Here is a 17,260-nt window from a genome sequence, read left to right on the forward strand (position 1 = left end):
AATGTCTGTTGTTTTAGGTCACCTGCCAAGCTTGGGGAGATTCAAATAGGAATCACAGGAAACTAAGATGATATCCTGCTAAGAAGGAGGCAGGCTGCTTAAACATATACCCAGGGACTGATCTTTTCTAACCTCTACAAATTGTAATGATAAACAAGTTATTCAGCTAGAGAGACATGTACTTTAAAGTAACCAGAGCCAATCCAAGGCTAGAACAGGCCCACATATAGACAGCCCTTGGGGGCCCGCAGGGCTAGCACACCACGTAGAGGTATGTGGCGTGGCCTATGCCCACATCAAAAGTGGCCTTCTGATAAAGCCATAGCAGCAGCTTGCCGGATAAATCTTTGGGAAAACAAGGTTGCAAGGCAGAAATTAGATAAGGCAGTATCAGTTTGAGGCAAGCACCCCTTGCCTGGAGAACTCAACAACTGGTTTGGAAACAAGCACTAGTTTCTAGTCTTAAGAAGCCCCACACTCAAGGCTATTTTCATGTGCTCGAGACTCACCTTGTCTTTCACCTTTATGAAAACCAGGGTGCTCACTTTCGGGGCAATCAAACCAAGCCGACGCTGATTTGGGAAACCCAGGGTATTGTTTCAATTGACTAAGATCTCACTGGAGCAATGAGTTGCTCAAGAAGAAACAGCTCACAAAAGGACAAATTGGTAGACAGAAAAGCAGGTGAGAGGTTTACCTGGGGCTGAGGGGAGCAGGGGGATGGGGAATTACTGCCTAATGACCACAGAGTTTGTTTGGGGTGAGGAAAAAGTTCTGGAACAGATAGTGGTGGCAGCTGTGCAACACTGTGGATGTACTTACTGCCACTGAATTATACGCTTAAAAATCGTTAAAACGGCAAATTGTATGTTACATATAGTTTACCATAATTTTTAAAAAAAATGCATAATGTCATATACCCCAAACCACTGAATTGTACACTTTAAATGGGTGAATTGCATGGCGTGCAAATTTATATCCCAATAAAGCTGGTAAAAAAAACAAAAAGAAACCACTTTCAAAAGGTCACTTAGTAAATGCTACTTCTTTACTTTCCTCTCCCAGTAAAAACCTACAACTAGAAATGCTGCCCAGCCCAAAGACTGAGATATGACCATATGCCTCAAAGGGGGAAATAAAAAGCAAAAAAGACGTACATGCAAATCTTCCTGAGCACCAATGAGTTACAAGCACGCTTTATCCTCCTCTCCCTCTTTTTTCTGATCAAGGCTCATAACTGAATACAAAGCCCACCTTATAGGAGGCCTACAGTACTAACGATATGATTATACGGTATTTTCTTTAAAAACAAAAAGCTCTCCATTTGTTCCCAGCATTTGGTCAACAGAAGCACATCTTCAAAGTATAAATGTCCACAAAGCAGTGACAAGCTGACTGAGGCCTACGACATGTCAGGCACTGTGCATTTTACATACATTCTCCCATGTCACTCTGATGGCAACCCTATCCAGTGGGTACCATCGTTCTCAACTACAGATGAGGAAGCTGAGCTTAACTTGCTCAAGCGGGTCCAGGTGTAGGGGGCGGGGCTGGGATTCAAATCCAGGCACCCGATCCCGGAGACCACAACTGCTCTCTATTACACAGTACCCTGAAGTGAAGCAGTTCTACCAGAGAAATTAACCAAGTGATTTTAACACGTGAAACGCATATGGAAACCCATTATGTTGAGCACTGTGACACTCACAGGTAGGCCTTCCCAACAGCACAAACTGTGTTGCACCTCTCGTTTATGTTGTAAAGCTGGACAGCTCTTGGGGAAATTACTCTAACACTTAAAACAATGGAATGGCTTCCTGGAGGCTCAGTGGTAAAGAATCCACCTGCCAATGCAGGAGATGAGGGTTTCATCCCTGATCTGGGAAGATCCCACATGCCACAGAGCAACTGAACCCACGCATCACAACTACTGAGCTTGTGCTTGAGAGCCTGGGAACCACCAACTACTGAGCCCACAGGCCACAGCTACTAAGTCTGAGCACCCTAGAGCCCAGGCTCCGCAACAAGAGAAGCCACTGCAATGAGAAGCCTGAGCACTGCAACTAGAGTAGCCCCCACACAGCACAACTAGAAAAAGCCGGAGCAGGAACAAAGACCCAGCACAGCTAAAAATAAACAAATTAAATTATTTTTTAAAAAAAGAACCACAATGGACTTAATTGATACCCAAGCTTAACAGGATCTCAGTAAAGACATATTGGCTGCATCCCCCAAGATGCTAAAACCTGACAGCAATTGCTGGGAGGCTTCCCATGTGGCACATTAGTAAAGATCCACCTTCCAAAGCAGGAGATGCAAGAGATTTGGGTTTGATCTCTGAGTCAGGAAGATCCACTGGAGGAGGAATTGACAACCTCCTCCAGTATTCTTGCCTGGAAACTTCCATGGGCAGAGGAGCCTGGTGGGCTACAGTCAATGGCGTGACAAGAGTTGGACACTCTGTCTGAGCGACTGAGCACACACGGACAGACTGGCCTTGCCTTCGTGTTGCTCCAGCAACTTTTACTCCTCTGTATGAGAAGGGGCAGGCAGGACAGGAGAAGGTAAGCTGAGGGCTGCCCTGCAGGGGCACAAGTACTGCTCTCATGAAAGACAAGCAGGGTCTGCACTTTAGGACCCGTGGGTCACCCAGTGAACGACATGGTTCAACACGAAACGTGGCTGTTGGTAACCGAGACAATAAGTGTGGCTCACGTCCAGCACCAGCGAAAGGAGGTTCCGCACAGATCTGAAGTATTTTGTTTTTCTACAACCCTTCAGTTTAAAAAATCTCTCTGATGTTAAAGGTGAAGCACAGGCATATTAGCAGAAAGAACTTACTGCCCGCACATGATTACTCTCCATGGAGGAAAAGGGAGAAGACATGAGTGTGCTTTATCTCAGGGGCCGTAATCATTCCTCCCACTCGCCACTTATCACTGCTTTGTGTACCTACACAACCTTCCATAAATTGCTGGATTCATCTGCATAACAAAACTTTCTAAAATGTTTCAAATCAAAGCAATCTTGCTTCTATTATGTACCAATCTGACATACTTCATTCTCCTCTGATTTTTCTTAAGCAAACACTAAAAGGTGTACAGGGAAAGTGGATGTTTCACATTTGCTCCAGTTTTAAATCGGCACTTCAATCCATTTTCTTCTCTATCATGAAACTAAAAACATAAAAACTCATGCTGCTATGATATCGACTGTTTTGAATTCCCCAGCATGTCAAATTCTCTTGTACTTCAGGAAAGGAAAATAATAGACCCTGGCCACCTACTAAGTCTGAAGAACTATCAAAGTCCTTTTGCATCTCATATGACTTTTATAACTTACATGGGAGGGGGATAGTTCCAGTCCTGTTTTCACAGAGGAGGAAATGAACTGTCTTATCTTCAGCTTAGATGGAACACATGGCCCTGTCATCCTAGGAAGACTCCTGTTGAAATTCAGAACGCTGTGGGACTTCCTTGGTGGTCCAGTGGTTAAGAATCTGCCTTTCAATGCAGGCAGTGTGGGTTCAATCCCTGGTCCAGGGGCTAAGATCCCACATGCCTCATCACCAAGAAGCCAGAACATAAACAACAAAATTCAATAGAGACTTTTAAAAAAATTCAGAACACTTGTGCCAAGCATGACGCAGCTGTCCTATATAGTAAAGTGCAGGCACTTCTTCCTTTTTAATCCCACTACTTAGAGATTGGCCAAAATAAGATACGTGCTCATTTCCTTCCTCCTTCTAAGAACTGAGGAAAATCGAAAATAACCTTTCCCCAAAACCCTTCATAAAAGGTTATCTATTAATACAAGAGAGCTCAAGGGGTCTTGCAGAAACAGATGGCTGTTAATAAAACATAACACTAAAGTCTGATCATGTGCTTTCTGTCGTGCAATAAAAAGAATAAGCAGAGAGTATTTTTAGCTCCTTCCGGGCCTAAAAGGATTTGACCAAAAGATCTTCTCTAAGTCCGGTTTTCTATGTATTGATGAAAACTGACCAAGGTCATAAAAGAAGGCAAACCAATTCCTGTGCAGAGCGCCCACAACACAGAGGAAGAGCACGCTGCACACAGCCAGTCATTAGCAGTGGTCTCAGCCCGATTTCCATCATTCAGCAACATTAGGACTTTCATTCTGAGTCCAAAAAGGAAGGGAGAAACATGCAAGGTGCCCAGGAAAGGAAAGAGACAAGTGGTACCTTGCAAAGTCCTACTGGGACATTTCCCTGGACAAACTGGGCTTAGAAAGTGCCCTGTACTACACTCCATTTCTGCAATCTGCTCAAGCACCAACTGTCTTGGGATCTTCTCAATAGCGGACTTGGTAAAGCTTCCCCAAAAGAAACACCTAACACAGTCAGATGCTAATTTAAAATAATGCAGAAATACTGGGTTTATCTTCACTCAAGGTTTACTTTTTAAACATAAATCTTGTGAGAGCAGAGCAAAATATTATTTGCACGTGTAAGTCATCTCATGTCCACCCAAACTGGTATTAAGGCTATGCGTGTTTGGTTAAGCTTACATTGAGAAAAGCCAGGTGCCAAAAAGAAGGCTGTGCGCCAAAGAATTGATGCTTTCAAACTGTGGTGCTGGATAAGACTCTTGAGAGTCCCTTGGATGGCAAGGAGATCAAACCAGTCAACCCTAAAGGAAATCAACCCTGAATACTCATTGGAAGGACTGAAGCTAAAGCTGAAGCTCCAATACTTTGGTCACTTGATGCAAAAAGCTGACTCATTGGAAAACACTAATCCTGGGAAAGACTGAGGGCAGGAGGAAAAGAGGGTGACAGAGGATGAAATGGTTGGATGGCATCACCGATTCAGTGGACACAAGTTTGAGCAAACTCTGGGAGATAACAAAGGACAGGAAAGCCAAGCATGCTGTGCTCCATGGGGTTGCAAACAGCCCAACACAACTTAGTGACTGAACAACAACAAAAACAAACAAACCCTCAGAAAAATTTAGAGTCTTCTAAAATCAACCGGTTGAGATAATACTGATAGCAATTGTTGGACGTCTTTTTACAAGAGCAATCTTGAAGAAAAGTAACAAAATCAAGGTTTAGTATCATAAATGAAACCTGCATTTAAGTAAGAATGAGGTCAATCCCAGGTGGTGCAGTGGTAATGAACCCACATGCCGATGCAGGAGATGCGTGTTTGACCCCTGGGTCGGGAAGACCCACTGGAAGAGAAAATGGAACCCCACTCTAGTATTCTTGCCTGGGAAATCCTATAGACAGAGAAGCCTGGTGGGCTACAGCCGAAGGGGCCACAAAGAGTTGGACACGTCTGAGCAACTGAACATGCACCACTTACAACATCAAGCAACTGCTTTTCCCATTTTCTTCACGGGTTCAGAATGGGCGGCTGTACTTAACCAAACTAGTCCGATATAGAATAAAAATAGTCCTTATTTTGCACTTTAAATCCTGCTAGAATATTTTTTCCCTTCAAAGACAAAGAAACAATTCTTCCTTCACAGATAGGGAAAAATAGAGAAAAAAATCAAACTGGGCAAGAATTTTCAGTGCAATATCACAGGAGGATTCCTAAACCTCAACTATTTTTGGTATGCATCTAGGTTTTAGCAAAAAAATAATCTGAATGGACACCAGCCCCATTTAAAAGTGAAGTTATGTGTTTACTGCCCAGTTCTTCTGAGTAATATCTTTGCACATAATTAGCAATACTAAATTGATTTAGAAATATATAAAGTCTTATTTAAACTTTTAAAGGGCTTCCCTTGTGGCTCAGCTGGTAAAGAATCCTTCTGCAACGCAGGAGACCTGGGTTCGATCCTTAGGTTGGGAAGATCCCCTGGAGAAGGGAACACCTACCCACTCCAGTATTCTGATCTGGAGAATTTCATGGACTCTATAGTCCATGGGGTCGCAAAGAGTTGGACACGACTGAGCAACTTTCACTTCACTTAAACTTAGAAACCAAAGCCTACTTTGACTGCTCTTCATTTTGGTCACACAGATGACTGATAAACAAGAGACAGCCTCTATCCACCCCCATTTGCAACCATCACCTGACTTTATTCGGAGCTGATTTTAGTGCAGAAGCAGGATTGTTGTTTTAAATATTTAAACGGCAGTAAACATCTCCCCAGTTGCAAAATACTGCTGAATGACAAACTTAACATCACATGCGTAAAAATGCCAGAAAGGCCACAATCCATATGCATTTAGTGTCACTCACAGGTTCCACGGTTGATGCCATAAGAGGTCCAAAGATTTACAAAGATAAACACTTCCCCCAATGTAGAGTTTAGGGGTTAGAAAATCCCATTTTGAACTGGATAGATAGCAAGAACTCATTTTCCATGGTGGCAGAATTCATTTTCCATGCAGAAAAATTCAACTTAATTTTCAATATACACTACATTGTTACCCAGTCCTCTTTGAAAGATTTTTTTTTTTGACGTGAAAAATGTTTTTGAAAAGTCAAACACATTTACCTCTGAACTTCCACAGAAAAGAACAAAGATTTAAAAAGGAAGAAGCCACAGGATGACAGAATTCACTAAATCAGACACACAGATTCCAAGCCTATAGGAATCCAGATGTTTGGAATTAACTTCTGACTGCAGCATGGCACCTATGAACAAGCACTGTGATACCAGAATTTATACAGACTCTGGAGGAGACAGCATTCTTACTCAGGAGAGCACTGATAGAAATGTAAAACGCCACATGTAAGGAAATGATGTCACCAAGCCGACCCTGAAATGGCTCTCGCAGAAGTGGTGAGTGATGTGGGCTCCCACTTCTATCTGGCTCACCTAAACCTCCCAGAACCAGCCCTGCGAAGAGCACTGGGGTAGAGACGAAGGCTTGGGGCCCTGGCACAAAGCCATGCTGTGGCCAGCTTGATGATCACATTCACAACTTTAGTCTCAACTGTGCACCAGCCTCACTTTGAAGTAACAATCTAGAGATTCTTTGGAAATGCTCTGAAAGTAGACGCTTCCCTGCAATCACACTGACTTCCTCCGATGGTGAAGGTGCAACTTCACCGGATCCATTCAGATGAGGGCTCGGGATGCAATGACCATCAAAACTGCTCCACAGGTTACCTCAGAAGTCATCTGTGTAACCAACATCTTCTCAGAAAGGACATTATTTAATTAGGTAATAATGCACACATGAATAATCTCACTCGTAAAGCCTGTTGGGGTTAAGTTAGGTCTGACTGTGTACACAGACACATACACAGAGACTCCCTCGTGGGTCATTTAAATTCTGAAGCCACCCGTCCTTTGTCTTAAAGAGATGTGCTACCTTTCATAATGTTGTCTTTCTTTTTTTTCTAGCAAATACTGAATACATTCTTTTCTAAAAGGTCAATTTCTATTTTTCAAAAAGCATCTGAGTCACCAGCGATGAGAAATGTCTTATCTAAAAATGCCAAGAGCTCCCAGTCACCCCTCACTGACATCCCAGATACTGGGCTCGTCCACCAGCAGAGGTTGCTGGGGCACTGGGACTCTGATTACTTACTTGTTAAAAAAAGGTTCGATGAGTTTTGATCTGGCAGACACATGACTCTTTGGAGGACTAAGAAAAGAACCTAATGAAGAAAAGAAGCAGAATATCACATACAGTCAAGGAAAAACAAAGCCTGAAAAAAATACCCTGAAATCAACAGTATGGTTCTGCAAGGGTAAAATAAGTGTTCACGTGGACCAAGCACCACAGCCCCAGGTAAGCGGCTGATGGTTCTTCCTGTGCACTCCCCATCCCCCCTCCCAACCCCCTCCCCTCCTCCCTCAAAACCCTCCCACTTCCTACTGGGTGAGTGCATCCCAGGGAAAGGGTAGACAGGGAAGATCCCCTCTGGACCATGTGTGTTGACAGAGACAGGTACAGTGTGTACCTAGGTAGTTGGCCATGGAGATGAAACACAGTCCTGTGATATAAGCATCATAGCCTGCCTCGTGGAGCTGTTCAGAAGCCGTGTCATAACTTGGAAAGCCTTCTGCACTTTCTAAAGAGAAAAAAGAAAACATAGTCTTCCCAAGGTCGTCACAAATTATGAAGACTGGTAAGCATGCTGCCCTGCCAAATCCAGATGTCTGTGCGGCAGAAACACCCTAAATAAGCAAAAAGAAAGCTATCTCCTTAATTCTCTCCACACAAGATCTTGAGATAAGAGAGTCACTGAAAATGAGGGCTTTGGTCTAGACTAGAGAAGTGTCTCGGTTACGTTATCAAAGACTCAGCCACACGCCTCCCAACTGCATGCTGTAGGATGCTATTTACAACCATGCATAACTCACTCCTGTGACCATGACTCCTCCTCTGACTGGGATGCAAGGGGTATTTCAGAGCAGTGGTCCCCAATCTTTTTGGCACCAGGGACCAGTTTCGTGAAAGACAAATTTTCCACGGGGGCGGAGGTGGTCTGGGGATGATTCAGGCATATTACGTTTATTGTGCACTTTATTTCTATTATTATTAAATCAGCTCCACCCCAGGTCATCAGGCATTAGACCCCGGAGGCTGGGGACCTCGGAGCAACGGCTAAGAGCATGGCCCCCGGCGTCCACTGTCCGAGTTTGAATCTTTGCTCCGTCACTTAGCTGCTATGTGATCTTGAGCACGTTGCCCCCTCTGGGCCTCCACCATGGTAGCAGGGCGATGACAATCAGAGCTCCCTCGTTAGGCTTTTGGAGGATCAAATGAGCTCAAGTAAGTAAAGCTCTCATGCCACGTTTGGTACGTGGTAAACACTCTGTAACTGTTATCTGACAATACTCTAGCTCACCCTCCCCAAAAGCCAAAGACTCCCATCAAGGTTGGCAGCTCAAGTCAACAGTGTCCTTCACTATGTCTCCGAGCTCACAGATATAAAAATGGAAAGCACAAACAAGTCCAAAAACAGATCAGAATTTGCTGTAACGCTGCCCTTGCAACATGGCACCTCTTCATGGGAGAAACCGTTTTATGACATGCCTCTCTGGTCACAGCGATATGCACAGATTCTGAGAGAATGAGCTTTACTGAACCTGCTTTAGACTAAACTCTCCTTACTGGAATATTATATGGAAATAACGGGATAAAACTGTAACTCATAAATAGTTCTTTCCTAGAACTATTTTGTAAAAGAGTATCAAAAAGGTTATAACAGAATCAAAAGCATGAGTGGAAATTAACAATGAAAAAGCTATAATTGTTTTTATATCAATACAATGCTCTTTAAGCAAGAATTCTTTAACCTCAGTAAGTATCAAATATTAGATTTTAAGCTTAAAATAAAAGTCTTTTAATATGATAGCCAACTAAGTCATGGCCTCTACTCTACCACCAGCTGAAACACTTATTTCCAAAATCAATTATTTCCATTATACTGTCCATTATATTGTTAGAGGAAAGGTCTAGGTTTTCTCCCCCCACCCCTTTCTTAATTCCTTTTTTGGACTATTCCAGAAAGGAAAGCAAATGACTGCCATCTTGGCTGCTTTAGTACCTTCCACTGTCAGTTTCTGAGCCATCAGTCCCGTCGTCAATTTCTCAGGAAGCTTGCAGGCTACAGCTAGTGGGATGTTGATTATGACACCAGCAGCATGACTGAGGCCAAGGGGAACCAAGGAAGCAACTAACACCTGAAGGTTCACCAAACACAGGGGTGGGACCATGGCCAGATGTGGGAGTATCTGCACACCTGAGAAACGTCCCTCCCTCCTCTGGTTTTCCTCACCACTGCTGTGCAGTGCCTAAGCTACCTCTGAAGGAGGCAGAGGTGGAGCCCCCTCCTTCCTCATCTGTAAACCCAGTTCTTGGGCTTTCCTGAGACAAAAAGTATATTTTCACTCTTCCCCTCACAATTAATCACCAGCTTTTTGTCTTTGCTTAAACCAAAAGGAAGACACATAATGTTTGGGACAATTCCAAGCATTAAGAAACAAAAAGCCCTGAAGATTTCATTGCTAAACTTCTCAACCAACAGGCTACCCAATCCTACCCGTGCAAAATAGAGGTAGGATTAGAAGATCATCTTCATTCAGAAAACAGCAACTCAACCAAGGGTATGAGCAAGTTAATTCAGCCAAAATTTATAAATGTACAACATATGTAGTTTCTAAAACAGTTTTACCTTTCTTCTATAATAGATATCCATAATTATCATTTAGAGTGTGGAGCTTTCTGGGATCGTTTATATTCTTACCAACTTTAGGAGGGTTGAAAGGTGTCTCTTTTAACCGCTTTTCCAATTCTGCAAGGGATGTGTTGTTAATGATATCCTACAAACCAGGAAACACAGGGAGGAGCTGTCATCATCTCAGAGATTCACGAAGAATCAGGACCAAAAAAAAAAAAAAAAAGTATCTAGTGCTGCCCCCTTGTGTTCTTTAAAGAAACACAGGAGTCGTTCTTCTCAAAAAGAGAGAGAAACCACAAGTTTAATTTCCACCATATGGGAAGTACAGTCATATGAAAAGTTTTTACAGATGTGTTAAGTAGCTACAGACCTTTGGCCAGAAAGCTATACTGTTCTGGCATTCATTTCACTCAGCCATATAAACTCACTTCAGAAAGAAGCAAATGATTATATTTTTACCTGAATTCTCTTGATTAGACTATATATCCAAAATATGTAAAATAAGGAAAAGGAATGAGTGTATGCATCCGTAATCTATTCAAAAATTCATTATATGTTTTAACATTAAAAATTTACAATCAGAAGGAAAAAACTCCCACAATTCCACTACCCAAAGACAACTGCTATTCACATTTTGACATATTTATTTCTAGTCTTTCCTCAATTTCTTTTTTATCTTTTTTGTTTTTTCAGAGAACAAGAGGCGGGTAGGGGGGAAGTTGTATTGGAAAGTGACATTAACTGACCAGAATTCTAAAGCTGTTAGCAGCAATCAGGAAAATTTCAAACTATAATTTATCAACAATAGTTCTGATTTTTAAAATACCTTAAAAGGTTGTGTGCTGGCCATCAATTTTGTATCCAAGAGCCTAAAAACAGAATTTTTTAAAAAGGTAAACAAAATGGATAGCAACATTCAAAATGTACTTTACTCCAATGAATAACCGCGGATGGGGGCGTTAGGCACATCAGTCATCTGCATCTCCATTACGTCAGACTGAGGACACGGTCCCCTCATCCGGGCACTTCATCAGGAGGCTGTGGGGAAGCCCACACCCAGAGCACAAGTTCTAGAGGGCACGGGCTTACACTGACATCAGGGGTAAGTCATCCTCATGTGTTTGCACGTGGTTCCGACACTGCGGCAGGCCTGATGCTCCCAAGCTCTTATCATCTCCTACCACTACCAGATCTGTACAATATAATATCCTGAAGGGTCAAAAACCGCATTTGCAGTCTCATACAACTGTTATTTCTCACTACTCTGCTTCAGAGATTGCAATAATAGAAAAAAGAGAGAGACACACACACACACACTCGTATAAAAATACTATTTCCTCTCATATAAATATGAGTACTGCAGATAATTGGACAGAAATAGTCTGGCTGAAAGAGCAACTGCTCCAAGTCCTCTGCAGACAGGTCCTCAGACGTAGACTCTTGCCCTGAGGGCTCCATGCGGCTGATGTGGGATCTATCAGAACACACCACACTAACCATGGACAATACCAACAGGCTAAGGCGCTGACAAAGTTGCAAAAAAGGAGTTCTCTAGCCAGACAGTTTTTGACCGACGACAGAATACTCTCAACATATCCAACTATATATTCAACCATCTTCAATATTCAACTGAATACTCTCAACTGGATGCTTCACTGTGACAAGGTTCACCCAACAGACAAGAGAGACAAACGCCAACTCAAGCAGACCTCCCAGGTGCCTCACACAGTGGGAGACAGGATGAGAAAAAAGCAGCTGCTGTCCATTTTCACCCTTGGATCAAATTCTGATTTTTAAATTTTAACAACAAACATAATCATCATTTGTAAAAGCAAACATCAGCAAGGTGGAACTATTAAGCCATTTTCCAGCTTATGCAAACTGAATTGTCACCATGATCCAATGGTTTTAATAAATTACTGTATGCTACTGCTAAGTCACTTCAGTCGTGTTCGACTCTGTGCGACCCCATAGATAGCAGCCCACCAGGCTCCCCCATCCCTGGGATTCTCCAGGCAAGAACACTGGAGTGGGTTGCCATTTCCTTCTCCAATGCATGAAAGTGAAAAGTGAAAGTGAAGTCACTCAGTCGTGTCCAGCTCTTAGCGACCCCATGGATTGCAGCCCAACAGGCTACTCCATCCATGGGATTTCCAGGCAAGAATACTGGAGTGGGTTGCCATTTCCTTCTCCAATGCATGAAAGTGAAAAGTGAAAGTGAAGTCGCTCAGTCGTGTCCGGCTCTTAGCGACCCCATGGATTGCAGCCCAACAGGCTCCTCCATCCATGGGATTTTCCAAGCAAGAGTACTGGAGTGGGGTGCCATTGCCTTATACCTATGTGTAATTATGGATGCCCTGATGGCTGTTTTAAACCAAAGGCAAATCCTCAAAGAAAGCTTACCTGGGGAAAACACATGTTGTCATCTCCTTAAATTCATTTAAGTCCTAAAAAATAAGAATGTGACCTGTTATAATTTTACTGGTATATTTGCAATATTTAAAACAAATATTTCAAGTCCCATGGTTCTCTTCTCAAACCATGATACCAACACAGGCCCTTGAAGCTAAACTTCCAATTCTCACTAATATCTAAAAATTTTGGCAATTCCTCACTGATTGGGAATATGACCTGATACTAAAATTCTGCATAAGCAAAATATATATATGAGCATTTTATGGCTGAAACATAAGAGTTTGGGGAAAAAGGTTTTTATTATATGTAGAAAACTATCACTAATACTTCTATTACACAACTCATTGTAAAGTGAGACATTTAGAATTATTTAAATAAAATGGTTGACAGTATCTTGTGATAAAGCATAAAGGAAAAGAATATGAAAAGGAATATTTATGTATAACTGAGTCACTTTGCTGTACAGCAGAAATTAACATAACACTACAAATCAACTATACTTCAATAAAATTTTTAAAAAAATAAAGTGGTTCATGCAGGAAATGGACATACTGTAAATTGGATCATACTTTTAATGGAAACACCATTGAAATATTGGTTAAAATGGCCATTAAAACACAGACTTTCCAATACACATGATTCTTGCTTTAACTACTCAGAAAATTGCTTAAGTGGCACCAATAGCAAATGCCTAAATTAGGCAATTCATTTCCCAAGTTTATTTGATCAGGAAGTCTAGAACTGGAATGAGATTGCTCTCATTTTGAATTAACTTATTTATATACATAATTGCCACACCGCACTGCCTACGCATACTCCTGACCCACTGTGACTACAGTTCTCTTCAGTGTTATTCATGCTTCACAGGAAACTGCCATTTCCCATTAGCTTTTCAAGCCTGTAAATACAGTCTGTATTTAGCTAGCTTGAAGTATTTACCAGCTTTTTCAATGGCTATCGTTAAATTAATGAACAATACATGAATAAGCGGTTTCAGTGCTAAGTCAAACAAAAAGACAATAAAGACTGTAATCTCTCAGTACCATTAGGAAGCCTCACAAGCAAGAAAAAATTAGAATTATGGCCAGTTCCAGGGCCAGCATATAGTAAGGTTCTAGACCAATGCCTTCTAAAAGGTAGCAAGAATGAATAGCAAGACTTTTAAGAAGAGACTCTTCCCCTAAAAACCTGCCCCAAAATATAGATTCTTTAGTGTACTTTTAAATACATTTGGTAACAGTGTATGTAAAAGTTCTATCACTTTAATTAGGCTTTTTCCTTTCCTGTCATCACTTCTTCCAAAGGTGGATGGAAGAAAACCATTTTCTCCTTCTGACAATGACAGAACACAAAGAAGCTACAGAACATACTCGGGCCTAGTAATAAAGTAAGGATAAGACCACTTACCCTAACCCACCTTCTACTTTGCAATAAATCATATGCTCTTTCCAGTAGAATCTGATTGAAAACCAGCTACATGCAAGATAACATTTATGAAGTCCTTACATACAAAGCACTATGCTAGGCATTTAGACACAGACAATAAAAAGGTCACACTCCTTGTCCAAGGAGGGAATCACTTAGAGAGAAAAGCAGAGTAAGATGTAAAGGCAAAAATTATGCAACAGAAGAGGTGCATGGTTCCCTGGCAGTTCAGAGAAAGGAAAGCTCACTCTTGGGCAAGGCAGCAGGCAAGGGAAAGGCGTACACCCAAAGAGGCATACACTGGGCCTGGGTAAGATGGGTAAAGCCGTAATAGCAAACACTCAGAAAAGCCAGAGGAAATTCAAGTTGAAGGATTTCATATACCAAAAACTACAGACATGCAGAAGCACACAACGTTTTCTAGGGGGAGAAAAAGTGAGCCAGTCTGGCTGGGAAGAAGGACAAAAACGGGTCCAGACTACACAAGAAGGTTGGGCCAGATCACAGAAGGCTTGATAATGCCAGGCTGAAAAGAATCAACTGTATAGAAAAACAAAGAACACGGGATTAACTCAGAATTTAACTCAGGGTCAGTGATGTGGACAGAGCCATACATCAGGAGATTACAAAGCTGACACAGTCAGAATACACTCATTTGTTAAATCAGTATTTAATGCCTCTTACAAGCCAAGCTCTGTTTGCTGTTTAAAACACCTATAAACACAGCATTAAATACACTTTTCCTTACAGATAACTTCACTGCTCTGAAGGTCAAAAGGCCGTGAGAGAGGCTACTACTATTCAGTCAATAAGGAGTGACGGATCTGAAATTAACATTAGCTCTTTAGATTTACAGAATGCAAATTCACACCCATCATGTTTGAGTCTCACAACTATGATGCCTTTGAGTCCCTGAGGGTGATGCAGTTTTTATGAAAAGTAAGGACAATCTTAAGGCTGCAGAAATGGGAACAGGCTTCCCAACAGTTGGAATTTTCCAAAGAAAAGTAATCAAGATGCTGAAGGAACGATGCATTGTGAGAAACGTGAAGTAACTGAGGCTTTGCAGATGTATACATGACACTGAACTCTAAAGTAGGTATTATCCAATCCAGAAGCCATCAGCCTCCAATTAAAATAAATAAATTTAAATTTAAAAAAATAATAAACAAACCAAAAAAAAGGTAAGTCTGGTGGTATATGCAGACAAAGCCGTAGAAAATGGACTTGCGGACAGGAAGGGGGAAGGAGAGGGTAAGACGAATTGAGTAGCACTGACATATACACACTACCACGTGTAAAATAGCTAGCTAGCGGGAAGCTGCTCTATAACACAGGGAGCCCAGCCCGGTGCTCTGTGATGACCTAGAGGGATGGGGTTCAGGGTAGGGAAGACAGGCTCAAGAGGGAGGGGATATATATATATATATAATTATAGCTGATTCGAGTTGTTGTACGGCAGAAACCAACACAATATTGAAAAGCAATTATCTTCCAATTAAAAAAAAAATCTGGTGGTATAATAGTTTAAAACAGAGGCTGGAAAACCACAGCCACGGGCCAAATCTGGCCTATCACCTATTTTTAAATAAAATTTTTCTGGGGCAAAGTCATATCCGTTTGTTGACGCACTGCACTCTACAGCAGTTTTCAGGTGACAAAGACAGTGTTGAGAGTCCTGACAAAGACTATTCAGCCTGGAAAGCCCCAAATACTTTACTATCTGACCCTTTTTTGCCAACCTCTGTTTAAAGGATGAGCTGAAGGTTAAAGTGAGGCAGGGAATCCTGCCTGGAGTTTGCTAACTTCAGATGAGGAATAAGGCTACTTGCTACTTGAAATGGAAAGAATCCAGATGTGAGAGACAGCCTGGAGACAAAACTGCCAGGATTTTGTAACTGGCCAGATCTGGGGGACAGAGGAAGAGCCAAAACAGATGTTAAAAACCATGTTGGTGACTGGGCATCATTTACAGTAAAGCAATCAGGAGAAAGAATGGGTTTGGAGACAGAAGGAGAGAAAGGTTACGTTAAGTTGCACACCCTATTTGCGACACATGAATTTTAAACCCCACTCATCCTGAAAGCTACCCAGGTAGAGACGTGTGGGGTCAGCATAAACTGTGACCTGGATCTGAGGGGAGATCCCAGCTGGAGAGGAAGATGTCAGTGTCTTCCAGCTGAAGTCCTAGAAGGTGGGTGAGATCACTAAAGGACAGAAAATATGGGGAGAAAATGAAGGAGAGACACTGCAGTGATGAGCAGCAGAGAGATGAGGCCCCAGGCAGTCAGGGAGCGAAGAGGAGGAGACAGAGAGCAGCCCTTTACCTGGAGCCTGTGCTTTGGTGCACGGAGACAGCATGGCTCCAAGAGTCCAAAACACCAAGGTCCACAAAGAATCTAAGGGAAGCAGCCTCGCAAGAGGGAACCAAGACGTTTACACAACCTGATCCAGTCTACAGACCTCTAGCCCCACCCCCTACCTCCGCCCACCCCCCAACCCCAGCCACCACCACTTCAATGCCCTGCTATGGCTCATGTTGGCAGTATCAGACCTGAAGACCACATGTGCGGCTCAGCAACCCCTGCTCAGCACTAACTGAGCAATCAAACCTCCGGCATCAAGACAAAACAAATGTTTAACCTCTCTCCAGCAACGGCAGCCATCCGAAGATCCTTTAACATCTCTTCAAAAACATTCAACCAAATGCAGGAGACTGTCCCTCTGGGACAGTTGCGGACAAGGGAACGGAACCCCACAGAGAACACTTTCTCAGTATTGAAGACGGGAATTCTTAACACAGGCTGACAAGACACTCACCGCAGGCAGAGGGCAGTAGAACTGATGAACCGTGTGCATGACATCCAAGAGCATGTTGTGTCCAATGACAAGCTTCCCCTGAAAAAAGCCAAGGTTAAGAAAGACTCCTTGTATATATGGAATTTAGAAAGATGGTAACAATAACCCTGTGTACGAGACAGCAAAAGAGACACTGATGTATAGATCAGTCTTATGGACTCTGTGGGAGAGGGAGAGGGTGGGAAGATTTGGGAGAATGGCATTGAACATGTATAATATCATGTATGAAACGAGTCGCCAGTCCAGGTTTGATGCACGATACTGGATGCTTGGGGCTGGTGCACTGGGACGACCCAGAGGAAGGGTATGGGGAGGGAGTAGGGAGGAGGGTTCAGGATGGGGAATACAGGTATACCTGTGGCGGATTCATTTCGATATTTGGCAAAACTAATACAATATTGTAAAGTTTAAAAATAAAATAAAATTTAAAAAAATAAAAAT

The 17,260-nt window shown here is 42.4% G+C and overlaps 1 protein-coding gene across 3 annotated transcripts in view; it reads right to left on the reverse strand.

Moving 5' to 3' along the window:
• The window catches only part of PARN (poly(A)-specific ribonuclease), a 65,562-nt gene that overhangs the window by 14,860 nt on the left and 33,442 nt on the right, over positions 1-17,260 (reverse strand). For all 3 annotated transcript variants that reach the window (XM_010839877.1, XM_010839876.1, XM_010839875.1), the window contains 6 exons: positions 16,781-16,858; positions 12,524-12,567; positions 10,947-10,989; positions 10,187-10,262; positions 7,895-8,005; positions 7,519-7,588 (listed from right to left, as the gene is read on the reverse strand). In XM_010839877.1, coding sequence (XP_010838179.1) covers positions 7,519-7,588; positions 7,895-8,005; positions 10,187-10,262; positions 10,947-10,989; positions 12,524-12,567; positions 16,781-16,858 — 422 coding nt within the window. The remainder of the gene's footprint in view (positions 1-7,518; positions 7,589-7,894; positions 8,006-10,186; positions 10,263-10,946; positions 10,990-12,523; positions 12,568-16,780; positions 16,859-17,260) is intronic.

This window comes from Bison bison, unplaced genomic scaffold, assembly GCF_000754665.1.
Source record: "Bison bison bison isolate TAMUID 2011002044 unplaced genomic scaffold, Bison_UMD1.0 scf7180017864135, whole genome shotgun sequence".
NCBI classification, from domain to species: domain Eukaryota; kingdom Metazoa; phylum Chordata; class Mammalia; order Artiodactyla; family Bovidae; genus Bison; species Bison bison.